The 23,460-nt window shown below is 41.7% G+C and overlaps 1 protein-coding gene across 4 annotated transcripts; it reads right to left on the bottom strand.

The window, feature by feature from the left end:
• Nucleotides 1-338: 338 nt before the first annotated feature.
• On the bottom strand, nucleotides 339-23,331 carry LOC120505766 (histone-lysine N-methyltransferase SETDB2-like). Of its 4 annotated transcripts, XR_005628295.1 has the most exons (15): nucleotides 23,036-23,331; nucleotides 22,031-22,090; nucleotides 19,654-19,776; nucleotides 18,166-18,231; nucleotides 17,490-17,592; nucleotides 16,332-16,898; nucleotides 14,711-14,830; nucleotides 13,480-13,649; nucleotides 12,518-12,740; nucleotides 11,558-11,642; nucleotides 10,509-10,602; nucleotides 9,516-9,838; nucleotides 8,734-8,822; nucleotides 4,482-6,764; nucleotides 339-3,894 (listed from the first exon to the last, which is right to left on the bottom strand). XR_005628295.1 is itself a non-coding variant. In XM_039716607.1 (14 exons), the coding sequence occupies exons 1-14, from the start codon at nucleotides 23,049-23,051 to the stop codon at nucleotides 6,647-6,649; spliced, it is 2,157 nt and encodes a 718-aa protein (XP_039572541.1). In that variant the 5' UTR covers nucleotides 23,052-23,331; the 3' UTR covers nucleotides 339-6,646. The 4 variants fall into 4 exon arrangements, 3 of the variants coding, with proteins under 3 accessions (XP_039572541.1, XP_039572542.1, XP_039572543.1); XM_039716607.1 differs by having other exon boundaries at nucleotides 339-6,764; XM_039716608.1 differs by lacking the exon at nucleotides 18,166-18,231 and having other exon boundaries at nucleotides 339-6,764.
• Nucleotides 23,332-23,460: the final 129 nt, after the last annotated feature.

Below are 23,460 nucleotides of genomic sequence, written 5' to 3'. Positions count from 1 at the left end.
TCTTTATCGTCTCGTATCATCCTAATCCTAATTGTCCAAAATTTTATTACGCTAATTTTATTACTATTTTAATAACCATTTTATTACTACTAAACTTCTGCAATTTTAAAAACAAGAGACTGTCATTTTTCACAGGCAGGGTCAGCCGGGAGCCTCCTTTTCTCCAGACTAAACACCCTCAGCTTCCCCAGCAGCTCTGCACAGGATGTGTGCTCCTGACCTTTCCCCAGCTCTGCTGCCTTCCTCTGAACACGCTCCAGCCCCTCCACGTCCTTCCTGATGTGAAAAAAGAATATGATTCGTGCTAACAAATGTAACCATATCAATATTTTTTCAAAGAAGAATTTATTGCTCCTTTATCAGAAGAAACTAACTTCTTCCTGCCTTGCTCAGCCCTGAAGATGCCATCAGGATGAAGAGGAAAAGCTGACACTGACCAGACGGAGTTCTTTGTTTGAATGGAATTTATGCATCATGTATGAGATGTATGAACATGCAACAGGCTGTTGCTTTGAAGGGTTAATCCTCTGTTAACGTGTGTCCTTTTTTGGAGCTTATTTTGCCAAGAAAGAGGTACCCGGACTGTCCATAATTCTTTATCGTCTCGTATCATCCTAATCCTAATTGTCCAAAATTTTATTACGCTAATTTTATTACTATTTTAATAACCATTTTATTACTATTAAACTTCTACAATTTTAAAAACAAGAGATTGTCATTTTTCACAGGCAGGGTCAGCTGGGAGCCTTCTTTTCTCCAGACTAAACACCCTCAGCTTCCCCAGCAGCTCTGCACAGGATGTGTGCTCCTGACCTTTCCCCAGCTCTGCTGCCTTCCTCTGAACACGCTCCAGCCCCTCCACGTCCTTCCTGATGTGAAAAAAGAATATGATTCGTGCTAACAAATGTAACCATATCAATATTTTGGAAAGTATTTGTTAAAAAGCAACAGAGGAAAAGGATATAGAATTAGTGTCACAAAACAGATGTTTTCAGATGTTCATGAAAAAATAGGATACAGGATGGAGTACTGAGATAAGCAATATCCCAAAAAGGATCCCAGCCTCAGAATAATTAAGGGATCAGCCTTGAAATGCACAAAATTGGGATGATTCCAGGTATCTATGAAATAGTAAGGCTTATTTTTTGAATATAATGCTGGCTTCTATAACACGAGACTTGGGGTACATGTGCAACCTGAGGGGTTGTTCAAAGGACAGCGAGGATGATGAGAAGCCTTCACCAGAAGCGACCACCGAAGAGCCAAGAAGGCCCCTTGGAAACAAGTGGAGCATGTGCTATGCAGGACAGTGATGGAGATTTCAAGAATTGAAAATAGGAGGAGATTTATGGGAAAATATTGATGAATATGTATTAGCATACAGTATGTAAGTTGTGTTTGGATTCCTTTGTTTTTTGGTAGGAGAGGCAGGGTGAGAAATCCCCCACTAAGCCTGGTCGGGTTTGTACCCTGGTCTGTTTTGCTTATGCCTTATCAGAACCTTAATCAGACTTAAATAATCACTGCCAAATTTACTTTGCACATGCTTACCTGATTGTATTAATTTTATATAAAATTGCTACTCAATTAAAACTGCTGTTAAATTCTAATTTTGTGGTTTATTAAATTAGACATATAGGACCTCATTCATAACACTGATTTTAAGGGCCCAAAACTGAGCACAGGATTTGAGGTGTGGCCTCACCAGGGTCAAGTACAGGGTACAATCACTGCCCTGGTCCTGCTGGCCACACTTTTGCTGATCCAGGTGTGAGAAATGAACTCCACTTTTCAAAATTTTTAAAAGTTTAATAAGGGATAAAAGGGACAAATCAATAACAGTGCTGGGTGCTTGGCTATGGCCAGAGGCACATCAGCTAACCATAATAACTCTCCTTATATGCTTTTTATATTGCATTGGCCAAATACATATTCATAAAGATTATACTTGTTCAAACATTTCTTTGAACTCGTTTACATGTTCTGGGAATTCTTTAGCTTGCTTCGACCCCGACCCACCTTTTTAGAGTACATGCAGTAATCGTGGATGTGGTTTTGAGGGCTGTGTGTCACCTCCTCACAACAGCCCCATTCTGTTTCAGCAGGTGAGAATTATTGACAGTCAGCAGCAGGGATCCTCATCCCATCCATTCCTTAAAAGTTATCTGACCATGCAGACTGTTTTGGCTATTTCCACAAGTACTTTAAATCAACATTAGCTATTTCACAAATATATTTTGAGTTATTCTCATTATTGTCAGTTATTTACAAAAATAAAAGTATTTGTTATTATTTCACTACTACAGCTACTTCTGCAAAAGTTAACGTTGTAATGCACAACACAGCATCCACTTTAATAATTTGCAAAAGCCAATTAGTGAAAGCCAACAACTACATGGTTATTTAACACCGAGACAGCAAAGGCAGAGAACAAAATACCATAAAAGGAGAATACATTTATGGTATTTTCTGTAAGTTCTCTAAGTCTAGAGTGGCATCAGAAGACCACCCTGGACTGCCTCCCTGAGGGACCCTTGGAGACTGTAGCTGTGGACTATGCAATGCTGTGACAGCCTGAGGCAGAGTTGTAAACAGGCCCCAAGAAATGTGCAAATCATCTGGTGAAGTAATGCAACTGCAGCAGTATAAAGGACTGCTTGCTAAAGAACTGGGTGTGCTTCTGGCTGTTGCCACACACAGAGCACTGTGCTTTGTTGATCTGTCCCTTGTTATCCCTTATTAAACTCTTAACGTTTGGAAGAGTGGGCTTTGTTTCTCACACAGGCCAGGATGCCACTGGCCTTCTTGGCCACCGGGGCAGACTCATGTTCAGCTGCTGTCAACCATCACCTCCAGATCCTTTTCTGCTGGGCATCCTTCCAGACTCTTCCCCCAGCCTGAAGGGCTGCCTGGGGTTGTTGTGACCCAAGTGCAGGACCTGGCACTTGGTCTTGCTGAACCTCCTCCAGCGAGCTCATCAGCCACATCAATAGGCATATTCTGGCTCATCAGGAGGCTACACCAAACACAACATGGAGCTTTTCAGATCGGTTCCCTTTATCAGCTAGATCAGCTTTGGCTTTCCAGCACTACTGGCATCATTTCAGCTGTTTCCCAAATCCCTTTGCATCTGCCCAGATGCAGCATATAGGAGCTAAGATCAAGCCGTGTCCAGGCTTGCCATTAGATTATATCTATTAGCCAAATACTGCTACACAATTCCAATTCCCAGATCTATTACCTAGATTATACTCAAATGAGTCAACGTGATTCAAGCACCCACAGGTGCATAAATCTTAAACTAGTACAATCTTCCTAACAGAAGTATGTTCTTCAACACAGGAAAAATTCTCTGTGGAGAATTTCCAAAGTCCAAAACCCTTGTGAGCTCTTCCTCCAAACTGTTCCACTATCAAGTCATACAGTTCTGTGACAGAGCTGGAAATTAATGCTCAGTGCATTTTTGGCAAAAAAAAAAAATAAAAAAATCAGTTAATAAGCTCCAGTGCAGTTTCTTTTATACTTACACTGTAAGTGATCTTCAGCTGTCTTTGCATTTGTATGCTTATCTTGGGTGTTAGTACTTATTACCATGGAGCCCTTGTACATCCTCACATCCCTACTGTCCCTCCATAGGGATCAGCTTGCTCACTGTAAGAGCTGTGATTCACATCTCAATGCAACTAATTCCCATCAGGTACCCTTCATTTATGATGCCCCTGACAAGCTGATGAGAGGTCCCAGAGGAGTCATTCCACAGGTGCTTGGAGTACTTCACTTGGAATATCTTCAGCTGTTTTTCCATCAGTGCTTGTGCTCAGTGCTTCTACACACTGCTCTGCTAAAGCACGGGTGACACGAGGGGCTGTGCTGAGAAATGTCCCCATCTGTGAGCTGTGACAAGCAGAGGAACGGTAAGCAGAGCAGAGAGAGAGCCCAGGTGAGCACTCCTGTGGTCATTACCTGCAGAGGATACTTGCAGGACACCCTCAGCAGAAGATTCTAACAATACTACAGAAGCAGGCAGAAATCACACCGTGTAAGGTCATTTTTGCATGGATAGTTATGATCTCTGGTCTGGAGGAGGAACATGAAGCAGCACCAACCTGGAGACAGACCTGATAAACCCAGCTAGCCAAAAAGCCCTGTCTCATATGCACGCCTTGTGTGACATCTACACTCACAGCAGGCTCTCCCATAGCTGCAGACCACATGGAGCAAGTAAGTGCTGCCTCTTTTGAACCATCAGGTCTGTCTTCCTGCATTAAGAAACAGGGCTCTTCCTCACCAGCCCAGTATCATTAATTCCTACCACTGATCTGGAATATATCATCAACAGCAGTAAAATATCCTGTCTTCCACACCCCACCCCGATGCTTTAAAAACATTCCCATCTTCTTTTCCACATTCAAGTCAAGCAGGAACATAAATGTTTTCTGCATCTTCATTTCTTTAAAAGGCTAATACCATTCCTGGATTACCTGTGGGTTTTGTCATACACTTTGGCATGTCTCTGGTTAATACTGAAGGACGATATCCCAAGGCATATTCCCTCTGAGGAGAGACAGATCTTCAACGAAGCAAAAAGCAACTGGGCTGAGTGCTGTCTTCAGCTCACACATGGGCTGCAGTTACAGAGGGGCTGATCAAGGCAAGAGTGGGTGGCTCTGACCTTCTGAAGAGGCACTGCACCAACACTGGGGTAACCCCACTCTTCCACATTTACCCCTGAAGATGGGTGGTGAAAGCCCACACAAACCCAGAGTGCGATGACAGGGACCAAAGCCGAGGAGAGGTCTCCTTGCTGGATGTTCCAAACTCTCAAACAGAGCTGAGAGAGAGATCTGAGGTTTCACTGTAAGCAGAATGGTTCACAGGTCTGTTATCCCTGTGGAAGGTCCACTTTTAACAGGCTGAAACTCCTTATGTATGACGAAACTTGAAAAATTTAAGAGCATCAAGTGTTGCTGTACAATTCCATGACTTTTAAGCTTGAAGTATACAAAACAAACAAAAACCCCTCCACTCAGGGCCACAGATACCATGTTTGTCCACAGTTACACAGCACAGATACAACCCAATTAAAATAGAACCCTAAGCCATGTGTGCATAAGACATCCACTGCCTCTTGGCCTCAGGGCTGAGAACTGCTTCCTGCTTATCCTTCATTTTGCAGTATAGGCTTGGACATAACCAGGCCAAGACCTTCATTTGTTCCAACCATTTCTCTGCAAACCCCCACAGGAGCAGAGTGACATGGTGAGCACTGAGGCATATGGAAGTGGAATCTGGGATACCAACCACACAATTAACACATGAATAGCAGATGGTTCTTCCAAAACTCATTTATCACGGAAGAAAGATGCAGGTACAAGACTCATGTTTACCTTCTCTAACAAAGGTACTTTGACTTCAAGCCAACCACTTTATCCCATAAATAACAGCCTGAGTGAACCCTTTTTTAGCTCTCATGTTATTCAGCTGGCTGTATGGCAGGGATTTCCCTGTAAGCTGGGATACTCTCAGTGTTACTCCTCGAGGCTGAGACACACCTGATCAGCTGCAGGTTTCTGGTAAGTGACCAACATCGTACACAGTCTTTTATTACGGTGCCACTAGATTTTGTATGGGTAACTTTAAATCATTATCATATCCTCTGCAATAACAGAAGAAACTTTACTATCAAACTTTGTTAAGTCTTACTTTTGCAACATTTTCAATAAAACCATTTTTTTTGAAACCTTTGGCAGTGGTTCTTCAAGTGTCTGAATTGCTCACCTGCGCCACCTCCTTGCTTGCCCAAGGCTCCAACACATTGAAAAGCCACACACCTGCACAGCCATCCCTTGCTCCATTTCAGAGTCACCTCCTGCATCTGCACTCGTCTCCTAATGCAGCTTGTTTCCTTCTTACCAACAAACCATGTGGTAAGCAATTCTGTGGCCCACCTGTCCCATACACAATATGGCACTGAGATGAGGTACATTGGATTTCTCAAGGATTTCTCTGCGTGTCACAAACGTGGAGAGGGGTGCAATCCAACAAAACCCAGTCATTTCTCTTCTGCTGCAGCAGGACTTGTCCAGCTCATTTTGTAGCACAAACACAGCTCTGCAGAACTGTTCTGTTTAATTCTCTGTTCACGACTATCTGTCCCACCAGATGCAACAGGCTTAGGGGTATTTTAACAATTCCTAGTGCCCAGAAAGGCATAATGAATTAATATGAAATTCATAATGAAGTTCAGAAACCTGAGTTTTGCTAACTCAGCACTGTGGAGGGGCACAGAAAGCACCAAGGAACTGTTGCTCTCATCAGTCGTGTCTCTGCTGCAGCTGGCATGGAGCAGGAATTCTTCCAGTACACTATGAACTTTGCTTGTGGATTAGAAGCAGGGAGGAGGAAGACCAGGAGAACAGAAATTATCTAGGAAAGGCTTGATGTCTGTTCTTAGGACAAACAGTTCTATTTCTGTGAACTACAAAAGTGGCATTTAAATGTAAATTTAAAAAATCATCAGGTGAAAGGCATTTTAGTTGAATGCAATTAGCACCACGGACTTGCGGGCTGTTCGCTGAGCAGTCATCTCTTCCAGCGTATAAATTCCCAGGTACAAGATGTGTTGACAGTAGGAAACACATTTTGCCTATAAGGTTTTTTTCCTGCACTTCTGAACTCCACAGTGACAGGAAATCTCTGTCTCTGGCATGCTTCCAGCTTCATAACCATAATCCCAGGTGAGTTCGGTTCCAGCTTTCACATGTCTAAGGAATAAACCAGTTAATTTGCTTGAACTAAGTAAAACAGGACTGTGCTGACAATTTGTCACCAACATCCCACATGCAAATCCAAAAACTGTAGGGGGCAGGGAGCATCACACAGTTTGCTTGATGGGAAGGAAACAAGGCATACAAGGAGTCACTCGTGTTCCTTTGGCTATGGAAATTGCAAAGAGGGTTGGAGTCTAAACAATGTGCTCTAACTTAGAAGGGAATTCTGGGAAACAAAAATTAAAAAAAACCAAACAACCCACCAAAACCAAAGCCAACCAAACAAAAAACCAAAAATGAAACAATAAACAAACAAACCCCATCAAAACAAAAAACCAAAAAAAAACCCAAACAAACAAACAAACAGAAAAAGGAAAACCACATAAGTAATACATCTAAATGAATAACAGTTTTGTTGTTTTTCCTATGTATAGTGCCTCACTGAAGTTTGAACAGATCTCTACATATGTTGTTGAAGACTGTTATCTTTGGTCTGACAGGTTACCTTTTAATGCAATTGCACTATGTGCACAAAGCCCAAAACCCAGAATTAAACACATGCTCCTCGTGAACCAGCTGCTCTGGTAGTAAAATAGAAGAAATGTCTAAGACAGGAAATTCATTGTCCAAAACAAATGCCAAACTAAATACCTGACATTATGATGCTGAGGAACAACTGATTGAAAATGTAAGAAAATATGAATATTGTGATGAAGGGAGTAATTCTCTGATGTTTCTCACTGGATATGGTATAGAGAACATCCAGTGAATTCCTAGGCAGCTGACTGACAACAAACAATGAGGACTTTTCATACAGCACATAATTGCAGCCTGGGACTTGCTGACTTGAGACATGTAAAACCAATAAAAAGGTGACTGGGCAAGTTCAGGTAAGGCACACAATTAAGCTCAATGATCCAGATGAAGTCCTTAATTTAGAAAAGTTGTAAAAGAGTGGTGCCCAGAAAATGGAAGAGCCAGTGAGGTGAACTCTCCTTCAACAATCTTCTTCCCTAAGTCACTATTATCTCTCTCCAGTAGCCTCAATCCTCACTACACTTCTTTGCTGAGTACCTGAGCAAGAAAGACTAGTTAAAACAAAATCCTTTTCTGGATGTATTTCAACACATTGTCCTCACAGTTCCTGGAGACTCCCAGTGCAATCCACAGCATCTGTGTCAGTATGGAGCAGAGTTGCAAAGCTTCACAGAAGATCAGTGTTCTGTGGAACTGGTTTGTTAGCACAAAGTCTCCCCTCTCTGTACTGTTCTCACCTAGTTCTACTGCTGACATGCATGTCAGCCAACCTCATTCATACAATTCATCTCTCCTCTCCTGGGCTGAGCTGCTGCCATACTGTGTCTCGCTGGCACCAGCTGTCTGTACCTCTCTGTTAGACACTAAGGAAATATCTGCATCTTTTACTTTCAGAACAAATTTTCACCTCTGTGTATCCTATTATCACATGCCCAGGACATGCTGGGCTACACAAAGTTGTACTTGTCTTGACAGCTGTGAGGAAAAGAACTGAAATCATCTTGTTTGGCCCACAAAGTGTCTCAACCTTAATATCCTGTTTAATCCTGCCCTATGTGATGCACATCTGGTGGCCATTCCTTGAGACACAACAGTGGGATGAGTGGATCTTGGCTTTCCAAACGACCATGCTGAGTTACACCTATTTCTCCACTGAAGAAGATTATCACTGAAATGGACACACCAAAATTAACCTTCCCTACCTCACATTTCAGTGCAAAACTGAAGCGAAACTCACTAGTCATAACCAATCACTGTATTTCTTCTGCCTTTAGTGCAGTAAGAAGTCACCTATAAGAAGGTATTTTTGTACTTCTATGATCTAAGCATCTGCCCCACCCCAAGTGTACTTATGCTCTAATAAGTAAGCAGTGTTTTTTAACTTCTAGTGCCTTGAATGAACAACATTAAACTTCCAGAAATTCACCTGTTTGTGAAGAATGCCACCCATGGAAAACTTCTGTTGTGAGTTTCTACAAACACACTTTGTGCAAAGAGATTTGGGCAACAGCTGTGCTGTAAAACAGAAAATCTGGATTAGAAACAGTCCAACACCACACTGTTGACTGAAAAAACTATTTTGTGTCACATATCTGTCACCAGTAAAGGTAGTTTCTTCCTTCCCTTCTCGAGCCCACATGGAAAGTTTATCACCCAATGCCATTGCCAGGGCAGCAGTGCTAGGGAGCAAGCAATGGATTACATGACAGTGTGCTGGCCAAGCACAGGATGTGAAAGGTCACTCAGGTGCATGTAGGAACGTGTGTATGCTCATGGGAACAGAAGGAAGGTTTCTGCAAGATGCACTACTAATATTAACACCATAATACCTCTGGCAAGGAAGAACAGTTTAAGCATATGCAAGGGCTTTGCTGTAAGACATATTCATGCCAATGAAGAGAAATAAATTATTTGTGGAAGACATATTTATGCTAATGAAGAGAAATAAATTATTTGCAGCATACCTGCAGATGTGTCTATGAACTATTTGTCTTAGCTGGAGGTACTTGGCAATTGAACACTCGGTGTGACCCAACCTTCTGTCCTGTCACCAGATGGCAGAGAGCACCCACCACATGTGCCTCTCCTGGCATACACCCACCAACCATACTGTTTATGTGCAAAAATAAATTTTCTAGTTTAAGCTTAAATAAGTAAATGATGTATTTGCAGAGGCAACAAAGAGAACCCATGCAATTTAATACTTACATTTAGAAAACGACCCACATTTCCTTCTTTTGTGGCATCCAGTATATAAATATTTTCTTCATTAGTGTTCTTGGGAAGCATCTCATCACCCTCAGACTCCTCACAAAGTGCATCTTGTTTTGGCTGCCTGCTATTTCCTTTGCAGTCAGTGTTTAGGGGTGCATTGCTGGATGGCCTCACAACACATGTGTCATCCAGCACACTGGACTTGCCACAATCAACACTCTGCACTGACAGACTCTTGCATCCTGCACTCTCTACACCAGCAGAGTCAGTCTGTCCAATTTCCATCAGATGTTCTTCCTTCTGCTGCTGGGTGGATTCTGTCAATGGACATGTATGTTATTTCTCAACACCAGTTTAAGGCCAAACCCTTTCCCTTGTTTGGCCCCAAACTCTGAGCCACCCACTTTTCCCATATCCTCCAAAATCTAAGCAGCTTCCTTGCTATCTACAAGTCTATAACACAATTTGTCCATGTCTGTCATCAATCCTCCCACAAATGACTGTTTCCTGCTGTGATGCCTGAAGCACTTGCTCAAGGTGTCTCTGAGTGACCTAGAGTCTCACTCTTCTCAAATCCCATTCCAAACTGATTTCTCCCACAGAGCATTTTTTATCGTTCTCCACCTTAATTCCCAAGAGAACCACGAACTGTAATGAAGACAGAAGCAAGATGCATGTGCAAATAGCATCAGTTTCACACTGCCTCTCCAGCTTGATGTCTCCCCACCCCAGTATTACATCCTGTTCAATTTTTGTTGGCTGGAACAAGTACTGGGTGTGACACAGCAAGATCTGCAAGGCTGACCTTCCCACAACTCCACAGTATTTGAGAAGCTGCTGTCTGGACAGTTCAACATGTCTCAACATCTACGGACAACATTGTTCTACTTTAAGAACTGGCCTGCCCACACTGTCTACATTAAAGTCTATCACCTGATGGGACACAACTGTACAAAGCATGCAGTATATAGAACTCTGCAAACCTACTTTCTTTTCCTTTCTTTGTTCCACTGGTTAGTTTTGTTTTGCTTGACTGATGAATCTGACAGCTTTCATCTTCATCTGAGCTGGCACTGTGCACCTGTGTATCAAATGAAAAGGCTGTGATGTGCTGCATGCAACTCTGGGCCAAGAGGGCACAGCAAGTGGCTTTTACAACTCCAAGGCTGAAGTTTCAAAGCTATTGTAATGCAAAGCTGTGGCTGCATTTGAGAAGTTAGTACATTTACTGCAATGCAATATTTATCTTAATTTCAAATTGTCCTTCATAATAACCAGGAAAAGAGTCCCCCAGTCAGTAAGACATGCAAATAAGGGCTTAAGTCCCAACAATTTCACCAAGACTGTAAGTTGCTGAGCCAAATCCCAAACATGCTTTTTTTCACAGTTTCAATGAAATGACCAGATGTGGCAGAATTTCTCCTCTTCCATCACAAAAAGGCAATTAGCTACGGGACCTCTAGAATGGACAGCACTGTAAAATGTTTGCATAGAAATTCCATGTGCTTTACTTAAGGGCAATGAATCCAGTAAAACCTGCAGCATAAGTTTACACCAGTTTTCCTCCTTTGCACATGTTTGCAACTAACACTTCGCACTCATGAAAGGTCACATTCAGGTCAGTTCTTCCAACTCTGCCACTGCATGAGAAAACTGCATAGACATTGTGAAATTCCCTTCTCTCCCTGCTGTGCCATTCTTTGGGGAGACACCACAAAAATATTATCACTCTAACCCCTAATCTTGTACACAAGGGGTACAGGGGGAGAATAATTACTTCAGACTCTTGAGGAATGTAAATGAAAGGCAGAGAAGGGAAGGCCATGAGAGCAGATAGTGCTGGTCTGGGGGAACGTGCTGAAGGACTGATAATGGAGAGGGGATGGGGTGCAGCTTCCAGCATGACCGCCCAGCTCAGTGTGACACAATCTTATTAAGAAAGGTAATTAGAACTATCTAAACATACAAGATGAAAGTCAAAGTTACCATATATATTCAACACAGTGGAAAATGAATCTGTTAAAGCCACTGATTACCATTTTTAGCTGGTGATTGCAAAAAACAAGTGTTCTAGTTCCAGGCCTTCTCACAGTTGCATTATTTGAATTCTTTAGATGAACCCTGCACAGAAAGGTCAAAAGGAAATGATAAAAGACAAACAGACCCATAAGTAACTCCCACAACACACATTCCTCTAACAGTCTCTAGTTCCAGTCTCTTCTCTAGAAGGAACTACAGCAGAGCCTGCACTCTGGCCGCACCTCATGTTATGTGAGTATTTTCTTTTTAAGAACTGAGAACCTAGGCTAGGTTCTCTATTGCATTGTAAGAAAGCAGTTGCTCAAACTTTTTTGAGAGATCAGCAGCTGCTTTTACATCCTTTCCCAGCTGTCATGCTGAGAACCACATTGTCTGTTGCTTTACTATTATTATATCAGATTATCTCAAAATAGAGCACCTACAGAGTTTTGCCTTTTCCTGCTACTACTTTCAACAGTTTTGACAGTACAGCTTTCAACTAGGAAAACATATTCACTGCAAAAGTGAGGTGTTGTCAGACTCTTAACAGGAGAGGTTAAGGTTTCTGACAGGAAAGGTTTAGAGACTGGGAGCAAAGGGCAGAACAACTGGTGGCTAATGTGTTATCAAACCTTTCAGTGTCATCAAGTATCTTTAAACAATTTGTTTCAAGTCTATTTTATTAATTCTTTCAAATTAGCATTCCTATTAATGCCCTGAACAGATCAAGTACACCCAAGAGATGAACTGAATTTCTAGAAAATGCCAAGTAGTGTACATATGTAAAATTAATACAGAGGGAAAACTCTGTCCCACTAGAAGAAATAACTGGGAATTAAAAAAGTTCAGAATGAAAAAAACCACCACCCTCATATGAGGGTGGACATATGAGAACATACTCTTAAGTTATACAACAGAATTTCTAGATTAGCAGAATATTAATTTTGTTATGCTTAAGCTTACTTTGATAAACTTACAGAGTTGATTTATTTTCATTATCCACAGTGTGAGACAAAGATTCCTGATTCTCAAGAATGTCATTTTTGTCAGTCTGCACTAGTTCAATCACTGAGTCTGAACGAACAAGGTCAAGTTTTCTTTTTTTGGAAGAAAAGTCATGGCCTCTATCATTCACTGCACTTTTCTGCTTTAGCTCTTGCTCAGCATCTCCCAAAACTTCAGCTCTGCTCATTAATCTGCCTGAAAGAAAAAGAAAAGTTTTCTTGTTTTTTGGGTTTTTTTCAATGCTTGTTAGCTGAGTCACACTCACTATGACAGGTCAAACTTACATTAACAAATATTAACAAAAATTCCCAAGCATTACTTGGGAAAGCAAAATATGAATACTGTCTAGAATTCTATTATGTCAATATAGGCTGAAGTACAAACTGAATTAGAGAAGGGCATGTAGTAACAAGACAAAGGACAATGGCTTTAAACTGAAAGAGAGCCCATCTAGATTAGATATTAGTAAGAACTTCATTGTGAAGGTGGGAGGCACTGGCACAAGTGGCCCAGAGAAGCTGTGAGAGCCCCATCTCAAAGTGTTCAAGGTCACTTTGGTGGGGTCCTGAGCCACCTGGTCTAGTGAAAGGTGTCCCTGCCCATGGATGTTTTTTAAGGTCTCTTCCAACCCAAACCATTCTATGATTTTATGATTTTTACCACAGGAAACTTAGCCCTGGCACAGAATGCAGAGATTTGTGAGGGAAAAAGTCAGCAGTCTGAGATAGGTTTTGCTCCATTTCTTTGTCTGTCACAATCTCACAGCAGTGCTTTTCAAAGTTCTTATTCATATTGATCATATTGCAAGTTAAGATTACATTGATACACTTCTCTTCCAGCCATGTATCTCCCCATTCTCAAAAAAAAATCCAGGACACACACCATGGGAGAGGAAGAATTAGGCTACACATGCTCTCAGGTCCCCTCCTGTTACCTGAGTAAGTACAAACAAATGTCCCCTTGTCGATGTCATCCAGGCAGCGGACACCCCAGCCCTTCTTCTCTGTGTTGAACACTTGCAGCCTGACTTGAATGCCATGCTGTACAACTCTGTTCTGACACATCAGCTTGTCACACCTGCACAGCACACTACACTCATAAATCCTGTCAAGAGAAGAAAAACAAAGCACAATATAAATGGATGCATTAGCATAACGAAGTTCCTGTTATTAATTCCCCTTCTAAGCATAAACAAGGCACTGGACTAAAATATAAAGACTGCCTAAAACTGGTTGTGCAGCAATGTTTTGAAGCTTGTGACTTTCTTGACTGCTGGTTCATTAATTTTAAGAGTCTGTCTGCCAGATTTTGGCATAAGTATACATAAGATTACATACATTTTCGCATAAGAAAAACAAACGCTATATTTTTGTTTAATAGGACTAAATCACACAGAAACATAAATCCCTAAGAAGCACCTAATTCTACACTGGAACTGATTTTAGCAAGACAACATATGCCTGGACTTCACTGTAGCTGTCCATGCTAATGAAGCATTTCCAAAAGGACTAATAATTGTGGGTTTTTGGGGTTTTTTTGATCTGTTTCTGGGTTCTCTGACAATTTTAATTCTGCATGTCAGTCAAAAACTAACATTACCCAGAGGACTGAAAGGGGCTCCTCAAGCCTACAGATTCAAGCCTTTGGCTGTTGCAGAAAGCTACCTTGCGTAATTCCTCTCCTAGACACCTGAAGTAACTGGCATCTTCTCCAGGCCACCTATTAATCCACAGGAGCTGAATAAGAGAAAGGGCAAACACTTGAAGCATTGGATGGCTTTGGAGATTCATGGAAGAGTCACTTATAAGCAAGTCTGGCAAAAGCAGCTGGCTGATGTGTCTTTAGGATTCTGGTCACTCTTCACACTTCTCCTGACCTAAGCTGTGAAAACTGTAGGATCTGCAATACAAAAGTTTTTTTTCCCTCCTTTTATTCAAGTCATAAACTGTAGGATCTGCAATACAAAAGTTTTTTTTTTTTTCCTCCTTTTATTCAAGTCACATTAATTGTTTTTATCATTCTGATCTATCACTAAAATTGTGACAAAAATCAAAGGTTTCAGTAATCAAAGAACTCCAGTTGTTTTAATCCTGTGGCAGTTAGACTGAACTATTAACTGCTGTTTTATTTGTATGCTCTTATTTTACTCCTGTAGTCTTTCTTACCCACTAGGAACAGGTCCCTCCAGTCTCTTGTAACGGTATCCACGGGGTCTTTTACTACTTGGAGACAGAGAAATTTTACTACAGCCTCTTGCTGTTAGCTGTAGGCATGCACATTTTGACCTAAAAATAAGAGTAAAACATCTCACAATGGATTTGAAGCAGTATAAATCAATGACAAATGCAGGTAATTTGAAATGCACTTGACTATACACACACATACACACACTTCCATATATACACCTGTATTTCCCTCCCTGCTCCGTTTACTCCACAAGGCTGCTTCAGGCACCTTTTTCCTTAGTCTCTTGGCTGGTTACCTGTGCTTTACAATAACCATGTTCTCTCCACCCCAACCCCATTCTTCTGCCAAGCTCCTTAAATGGCACATGCAAACAGCTGAAGTACAACAGAAACTTACTATAGGCAGCGCACTGTCAAATGGATTGAATGAATAAAAATCACCTCTTCTGGCACAGCATCCCAGCCTGTTTGCCACTATTCAGTTATCTTCCTCCCTCCTTAGCCCCCAGGAAATGAAGAATTTTAGACTGTGGAAAATTCAAGCAACAGTGCTTGTCTGCACCACTGTATGTCATGACAACTTCAAAGAGTCACAGTGATTGCGCAAATCCTAAACCCCAAAACTGCACATCAAAAGCATCTCAATTCTTGTGGGACTTTAGTGCAAAGAAGTGGCACACTGTGTGCTTGCTGTTTTTCACCACTCAGCTGAAACTAAATTATTAAAATTAAGTTTCATTATACCAGGCTGTGATTTCAAGCTTTTGTTGGCTCATGAGCAACTATGTTGCACAGCAGCATGCACAACTGTCCTAGCTTTCAATAATACAAAACGGATGCAACACCAAGTAATGCCTACAGAGAGAGATCAGACAAACATCCTTCAAGAAAGCGGACAAAAAATACCACCAAACTTGCATATGGTAACTGTGGCAGGTTTCCACAGTGTCTGTACCTCAGGGTTACTGGGATTTAGAAAAAGCTGACAATAAGCAAGAGTATTGGAACTGCTCAGAGCACAAATGCGCTGTGTAACCACTGAGTTTTGTAGTTTCTGTTTAGACAAGGGAAAGGACGACATGTAGACGTCAGAAACAGGGACGTTTCTTTGTCTGCCCTCAGTAATTCTCTGAGTTCCAAATGATCTGATCCCTCAAGGCTGTCCCACCCCATCTACAGGATGCCATTTAACAGTAGGAACTGCAGCAGAAATTGTCAGGCAGGATCCTTCCCTGCCTGCCATGAAAACAAGCTTGCCTCTGCTGGCACAAGACTCCCTTCCCTACTCTTTTTCCAAAGCCAAGATATCTGCTTGTCAGCTCCACCTGGAGAAGAAGCACTGCCAGTTTGGAAGAAAGGAAAATAAACACAATAATCTGCCTGTCAATCACTTCCTTCCCTACAACAGAGGGTGGACCACCACCAGTTGGAGCACCCAAGCTCTGGAGAAGACAAAGACACAGTGGTGTCAGTCAACACAAAGCATGGCACAAGATATTCCAGCAGCGATATTCCTGTTTGGTACCGTGTCTCCACACCCCACCACCCTGCTACGGAGGCATTGTGTGTCACTGGCCTGAGATGAGATCTTTCTACCTACTTATCGATGCAGCCATCTGTGCAGTCACAGGAATCAACAAACAGGCTGGAGAGATTGTTGAGGTAATATCCACGTGGCCACGACGACTTCCGATACTTGAAATAAGGCAACCTTGCGTGGTCGAGGTTGTTACAGAAGGAGATGGGCACAGACTCGGCTCCGTCGCTAATATCGAACTCGAACACGAGGGGCTCGGGATTCATGGTGTTCCTGCCCAACAGCACATAGGTGTTGAAGGAGAAGTGATCAACAAATAAGAAATTGCACTCTGTTTCAAACAAGTAGTTTCGCACATCTCGAAAGCTCCTCAGACTCCGACCACAAGGAGCTTTGTAGTTCACATCCAGCGGCTTTGAAAGGCAGTCTGCTTTTGCATGGCGTCTTTGGAAGTCAAACAGGATTGGGATCTTCAGAGGATTTTCACCCTTGTAGGAATCCACTGCTCTGTTGGCAAGACATGCACTAGAGCACTTGTGGTTCTGATACTGCACATTTAAAGGTAAACCTCGAATTTTCCTAGATGTTTCTTTACTCCCTGAGCAGGTTCTTTCCGTGTCCTCTTTTTCACTATTTGAAGAGGGAAAAAAAAATAGAAGAGCAGCATCTTAGACAACCAGTGCTGTGTTCAGTTTTTTAGCAGTTCAGTATTTTTAGCCCTATTGCTAGAAGGACCAAGGTTTCACATGGTGAAACATTGTTTTAACAACATATAAAGCCATATTCAGTTGCATAAAAAAAAGCTTCTTCCCAGAACTTACATGCTAAAACACAGCAAGGAAATTGTAAAAAAAAAAGAAACTATGTATTTACCCCCATCTTTCAAAGCAGTACCTGAGGTTAAATACTAAACACAGAGAGACTAAGTTACACACCTGATAATCTGCACACTAAGGAAAGCCTGAGAACTGATGCTTAAATCCTAATCCTGATAACACAACCACGCCCTATTCTGCAACATTCTCTGCAATGTGGGAAATTAGACAAGTCTATCCAAAACCTCAGGTTTTCCACATAGGTTAAGTTAAAAACATTTTCACTTTGAAAACTCGCAGGATTCAAATCGGGATTAAAACACTGACTTTCGAAATACAGATTTTAGAACTCTCTTAACTGCAGTAGAAAATATGTCAAATAAGGAACTGAAATGAAGGCACTGACCTGTCAGAAGCTTCTACAGTCTCTACGGCATTGTCATCTGGCAGAAGAGGCTGCAGTTTGGGTTTGGTTTCCTGTGCACCATCTCCATTCAACTCATCACTTACTGAAAAAAATGGAATGTGAGCAAAATCTTCATCAAACAGATTTCAATTTATGATTGAATTTACTTTAGTTACTAAAGAGATAATTAACAAAACACATTACAAACAAGGCATTGCTATGAACTACAGCTACCAAAAAGCTTGTTAGCAAGTGTCCTACTGAAAAATCTTCCATGTGGTTTTCAAAGTGACCAGAAAGAGCACGTACACAAAACACATTTACAGATCTCCCTTCATTGTTAGAGATAAAAGATGCCAAGCTATTACAGCCAGTGGAGCCATGCACAGGATCACTGCTCACAGACAGCCTGGGTTCATAAGGGCTTACTAGCTCAAATTCTTTTCTTGTGATACAAGTATTATATGTATATACACAAACCACAAAAATACAAACCCAGGTGAGAGTTCACAGTTCAGTACTTGAGGAAATGAATTATTAGGTTTTCCTCATTGCAATGCTAATGACCTTCTCAGATCTAATTTATTGATTTCAAGGAAGGGAATTGAGCTTCTAGCGAGTAAACCAAGACAAATTAAATCCACATACCAAACAAACACAATGGAAATGCACATACCATTTGCCAAGGTTAAGAGATCACCTAGATTAGCTTCATTCACCAGTGCCCAAGCCTGCCAGCATTCTATGCAAAAAACCAAACCAAAAGAGATACCAAGTTGGATTTCAGTGATGCTAATAGGCAAAACAAGGTGTTAAATCCTCCACAGACACTTGTTTCTCCTCACTTGCTCCATCACAAGACTGACACTACTAGAAATGTGCTGCACCACAGGCCTGAGCAGACACATCCAGGAATTACAAAATTGTTACAGCTCAGAGCAGTAGTTGTGAATTGGCACTGAATATCTGTCAGCTTTTGGGAAGCTGCTGGAATGTTTCCAAACACACAAACTGGTGGCCTACAGTGGCAGCAATGTATATCAAGACAATTTAGTGTAAGCTTCTACTTTGGTCATCGAACTGATCATCTTCAGGCTAGGAAGTGCTGGAACTTGGCAGAACAAATTAATGCTACTTCTGAATTGGTAGAAATGGCCTTCAGATAGAAGAATGCAAGAGACCTGTTCTGTCTCAACCTCTTACCCCATGCAATAAATACTACAAGCTGGCAAACAAATCTCAGCAAAATCCACTTTAATATTTTAGCTTGAAACTTTTACAGAACAAAGCACAGAAAAATTCAAACTGAACTTTATCACAGATTCATTGCATCATCTGGGGATTCAAGTTCAACTTTTATCTCTGCACTGCTTTGATATTTTGTTGTAACAGTCAAGATTTGGGAGCTCAAAAACACAAAAAATTGCACTTCCAGTTTAGAGGAAGTATTATATACATAATGCAGAGTGTGTGGCTATATTACTTTAAAAGCTTCTGTACACCACTGTACATTTTCTTGCACAAAAAAACCTCAATTAAATCCATAGATTACATTTATATGGTTGACTTAACAAAAAGAAGCAATTTTACTCCATTAAATAAACCAGTAAAAAGAAATCTGTGTACTGCTCCAAGCTTATCAGAATTATGATTTTAGTGTATTTTGATGTAGACAGAGGAAGCTTATTTCCTTGAAAATTTGGTCCAATCTGAAATGCATTAGTGTCACATTTTTCTACTATTGTTTCATGTTATAATGGTGTCTCTGACAAAAAAATAATACTGAGGTGGTTATTATCCTACCCCAAAACCACTCAATTCACTGACAACAGCTTGAAAGGCTGAAACTTCTGATGATACATGAAACACAAGGCCCTACAGATATTTCATTACTTCTCAAACATGAATATTTCAGTTCCATGTGCTTAAGAGCCATTCATTGTTGAAAAAGTATACAAGGAAAACAAGAAAATAACCAATTGTACCTGAAATTATGTTTCTTTTTTAAAAAAGAAAAAACATTTTTTTAAAGTACTTAAAACCACCAACAGCTAAGTTATTAAAATTCAGAGACATCTGGATGATGGCAGACATCACACAGACCTACACAATGCAGGCCACAGCTACTCTGCAGTCCAGTTTGACCACCACAAGGATTTCAAACCTTGGTTTGTTGCAGTTCCATTCTTGATCTTTTCCTTCAGCAACGACAGCACGTTTTGCAGCTGCTCAAATATGACATCCACTCTTCTGCCTCCCAATTGTGTCCAAAATGTCCTCACATCACCTGAAATGCAAATTACCATTTACAGCTCCTGAGAACTCTAAAAACATGCCTAACTCCTAGTGAACTATTCAAAGGCTCCCACTCATTTAATTTGGAGGCACTTCCAAAAAAACAATCAGTACAGCAGGATTTCTTAAACCACCAGAAATCTATTCCTAAACCTAATCACGAAAGTGAAACAGAAGTCAAGTGATGAACTGGAGTGGCTTTCAATGGTCCACAATGCTCCTTCATGCAACTTCTTAAGCAGGTCACAAAAGGAGCTGTGGAAGCCTTTCTTCAGAGACCAGCAAAGGAGTCCCACTAAAAACTAATCACTGAAACTCACAAAAGTGACACAGGAGAATATTTTCAACTGAATGAATTTAATATTTTGCTTGACAAAAGACACTGGGATTTTTTTTAATAGCTATAGCCTCTCTTAGCTGCATAGGCTGACTATCCTGTCCCATCATTAGGTTTGGTATGTTTTGTCAGGGAAAAAACTTTCAAAATACTTTGATATAAAAGCAGTTTGATGAATTTTGTTCAACAAGGGGTATCAGTTGAAATAACTAACACAGCCCATATATCACGGCTCCTTCCTCTACTAGAAATATTTAGAAAGAACATTTTGTTTACATAAATGTTTTTTAAGCTACTGGTTTAGAACCTTTGAGATGCTAAGCCCATTCATGAAGGTGCTCATTAAAACTTTAGCTGTGCATTTTTGTCAAGGACCAAAAAGGAAATATGTTTCAGTGTGTCAAAAGACAATGGCAGAAGAAAGAACCAGCTCTTTCTCAGTTAATGTTGTTCTTCTTCAATGACCAAGCACAAAAGCATAAGCAAATCTGTTTTCCTACTCCATTTCTAGAGGTGGAGTCCACTGTCAGCACACTAGGTTTTACATTCCACTTTCAGACAGAAAAACTCTGTTGGCAAATGTGCTGGGATGATGCCATCGCAGCAGTCAAGAAATACTGCATTCTTGTCAGGCTCATAAAAAATATTCCTTCATTTTTTGACTTGGTAGAGAATGACTTCTGGCACCCAGGGTGCCAGAAGCCCAGTGATGCCATGGCAGTGTGGTTACTCTCAAAAGCACCAAGACAGCAGTGAAAGAAGCAACAATGTTTTGTCACCACAACTCCTGCTGCTCGTGCCACCAGCAGCTAAAGGCATAATACTTAATATCAACAGGCAATGATAAAAGTACTTTTTTCTTGTGAAACAGCTTGATTTGGCACTAACTCTCAACAAAATGTAATGATCTCTTATATTAACAGAAATTTTTTTGAATATGTGGAAAGCTTAAAGTTCCAATTACAGAAAAAGTCACAACAATTTTTGGAAACCTGCACTACTGGTCCAAGGGACACCACCTGCCCTGTGCTATTCCCACCCTTCTGCTGTGCATGACAGTATCACAAACTTAAAATAACAAAAAGTGTATTTAATATTTGTGTTTAAAATAAAAATTTAAAAATACATTCAATTAAAAATATGCATTTTTGAACTTCTAGAAGTAAGTTTTTCCACTGCAGATTAAAACTGCTGTCCTTGTTCATTACATGTTCTCAAATATTTCCATGCATTGACTGAATCTGGATAGCACTGGTGCATGGATTAATTCAAAGGATGGGTGACAGAACAGCTTCTTGTTTCTGGGCCCTCAGCTATAATAATGGGTAGGCCATAGGGAAATGAAACACTCACCTTGGAAATGCCTCCCCAGTTCTCATGCTGGAGTGCCCCAAAACTCCAGCAGCAAAAGCTTTGTTTTGCACGGAGAAGCAAAGTGCATTTTTGTTCATAGTATAATTTTCATTTCAAAAAAGGGAGATGTCCACACCACTAACCTCTCCAGTGCTAATGCTACTATCACCAACCACAGCCATAAGGACAGGGAATGATCAGACACCAGATACATCTACCTTTGTCAGCATTCAGAACCATCTCTCCAGCTGATGGATCAGGGTGTGCACTGGCATCTGGCTGGAGGGATTTTCTTTTCCCTTCATAGAATCCTTGGGACCACGTATCTCTTTTTTTTCCCCAGCCTTGTGCAGGGGAATGATGCTAGAGCAAGCAACAAGCAGGCAAGGTCAGGGCTACTTACTCCAGCCACCAGATAAACAACCTGGGTGCGTGTTTCCTGCAAACCTCTTACACCATAAAAGGCAAAACTGTTGTCTTCCAGTAGTAATTTTCATATCAGAAGCAGTGCCAAATATACACTCCACCTTCCCTTCATAAATCCAGATTATACTACCTTCAGGACTCTCTTCCCTGGAACTGGTAAGATTCTCCTCTTCAAAGAAGTCACACAGCACTGCAAGAGATGCAGAATGGACAAGTGAGTAAGAAATAGGGTGAGAAATTAAAAACAGTTGTAGTTACTCAGACTTTCAAAATTTATACTAGTAAATACTACAGTGGGTATCAGTGGAGGAGCACTGTGTGAAATATGTTGTGTTGAAATAGTCATTCCCCTTTCAAACACTCATCCCATCCCTTGTCAAGAGCTAGCTGAGGAACACTCAAACAAGCAATGTGAGGAAATTTTTTTACTTCGGCCATTTCTTACTGTCCTTCAAGCATGAAGCTGCCACAACATGACCCAAACTATCCAGCACATTCAGATGAGCCTACAAAACCCTCCTGGCCATTAACTCACAGTTGGGTTTTTTCCCCTAAATTGATGTGCTCAGTACAGCAGTGCTATAACTAAGTCAATTTATTTAGGGGAAAAAAGGGAAAGTTTTTTTAGGTAAATAAATTACTGAACCTGTTTCTTGACAAATGCAAGATGCCCTTCACTGCAAGAATACTAAGAAGTAAGACAGCACTCTTCAACCACATTGAAGATTCCAAATTTTTATCTCCATGAACCACAGAATCAAATAGGTTGGAAAAAACCTCTGAGACCGTCCAGTCCAGGCGATGACCGAGCTGCAGGATGCCAGCTGGACCATGGCACCGAGTGCCACATCCAGCCTTCCCTTAAACCCTTGCAGGGACGGTGACCCCACCACCTCCGTAGTGACACAGACAGGGTAAAACGCGCCTTATTTACGTCAGCTGCTTCGTCTTTTCTATGCTGTAAGCGAAAAAAGAAATCAACCCCAAACCTTGCCACTCATTCCGGAGACTTCATCTAGTTGAACGCGAAAATAGGTTAAGACAGTCGACTCCTAAAAATGTGTCTTACAAGACTAATGGCTGCCCAAAACACGCATACATACATATATATATATATAATTTTTTTAAGGCTTACTGCTTTTCTCTTCCATCCTCCGGGGAAGCTGCTCGGGGAGCTGTCACCCGGCCCAGGTCGGGGTCTCGCTGCGCTCCGCCTCGGCCGCAGGGCCCGCGGGCAGGGGCCGGCGTGCCTCTGGGGCTCGGGGGCCGGCATGGGGCGTGCCTGCGGCCAGAGCTCGGGCCCCACGTCACTCCCGCACCCCTCGGGGCCTCGTCCCGGCCCCCGCCGGCTTCTAATGCTGCTGCTGCTGCTGCTGCTGCTGCTGCTGCTGCTGCTGCTGCTGCTGCTGCTTCTTCTCTTCTCCTTCTCCTCCTCCTCCTCCTTCTCCTCCAACGCTGCACCCCGCTGCCGACCGCCAGGGGGCGCAACCCGCCGGGACGCGCGAGAGCCTGGCTGTGGGCGGCCCCACATGAGGCGGGGCCGCGCGTGCCCCGCCTCTC

This window comes from Passer montanus, unplaced genomic scaffold, assembly GCF_014805655.1.
Source record: "Passer montanus isolate IOZ18808 unplaced genomic scaffold, ASM1480565v1 scaffold36, whole genome shotgun sequence".
Taxonomy (NCBI): Eukaryota; Metazoa; Chordata; class Aves; order Passeriformes; family Passeridae; genus Passer; species Passer montanus.
The sequence above is the reverse complement of the archived record's forward strand: the minus strand, read 5'-3'. Positions and strand labels throughout refer to the sequence as shown.

Coding starts and splice junctions, on each gene's coding strand:
- LOC120505766 (XM_039716607.1), bottom strand. Junction 19,777..22,030: donor CAGGGAAGAGAGTCCTGAAG/GTAGTATAATCT, acceptor TTTGCATTTCAG/GTGATGTGAGGACATTTTGG. Junction 13,650..14,710: donor GAGGGACCTGTTCCTAGTGG/GTAAGAAAGACT, acceptor TTCTCTTGACAG/GATTTATGAGTGTAGTGTGC.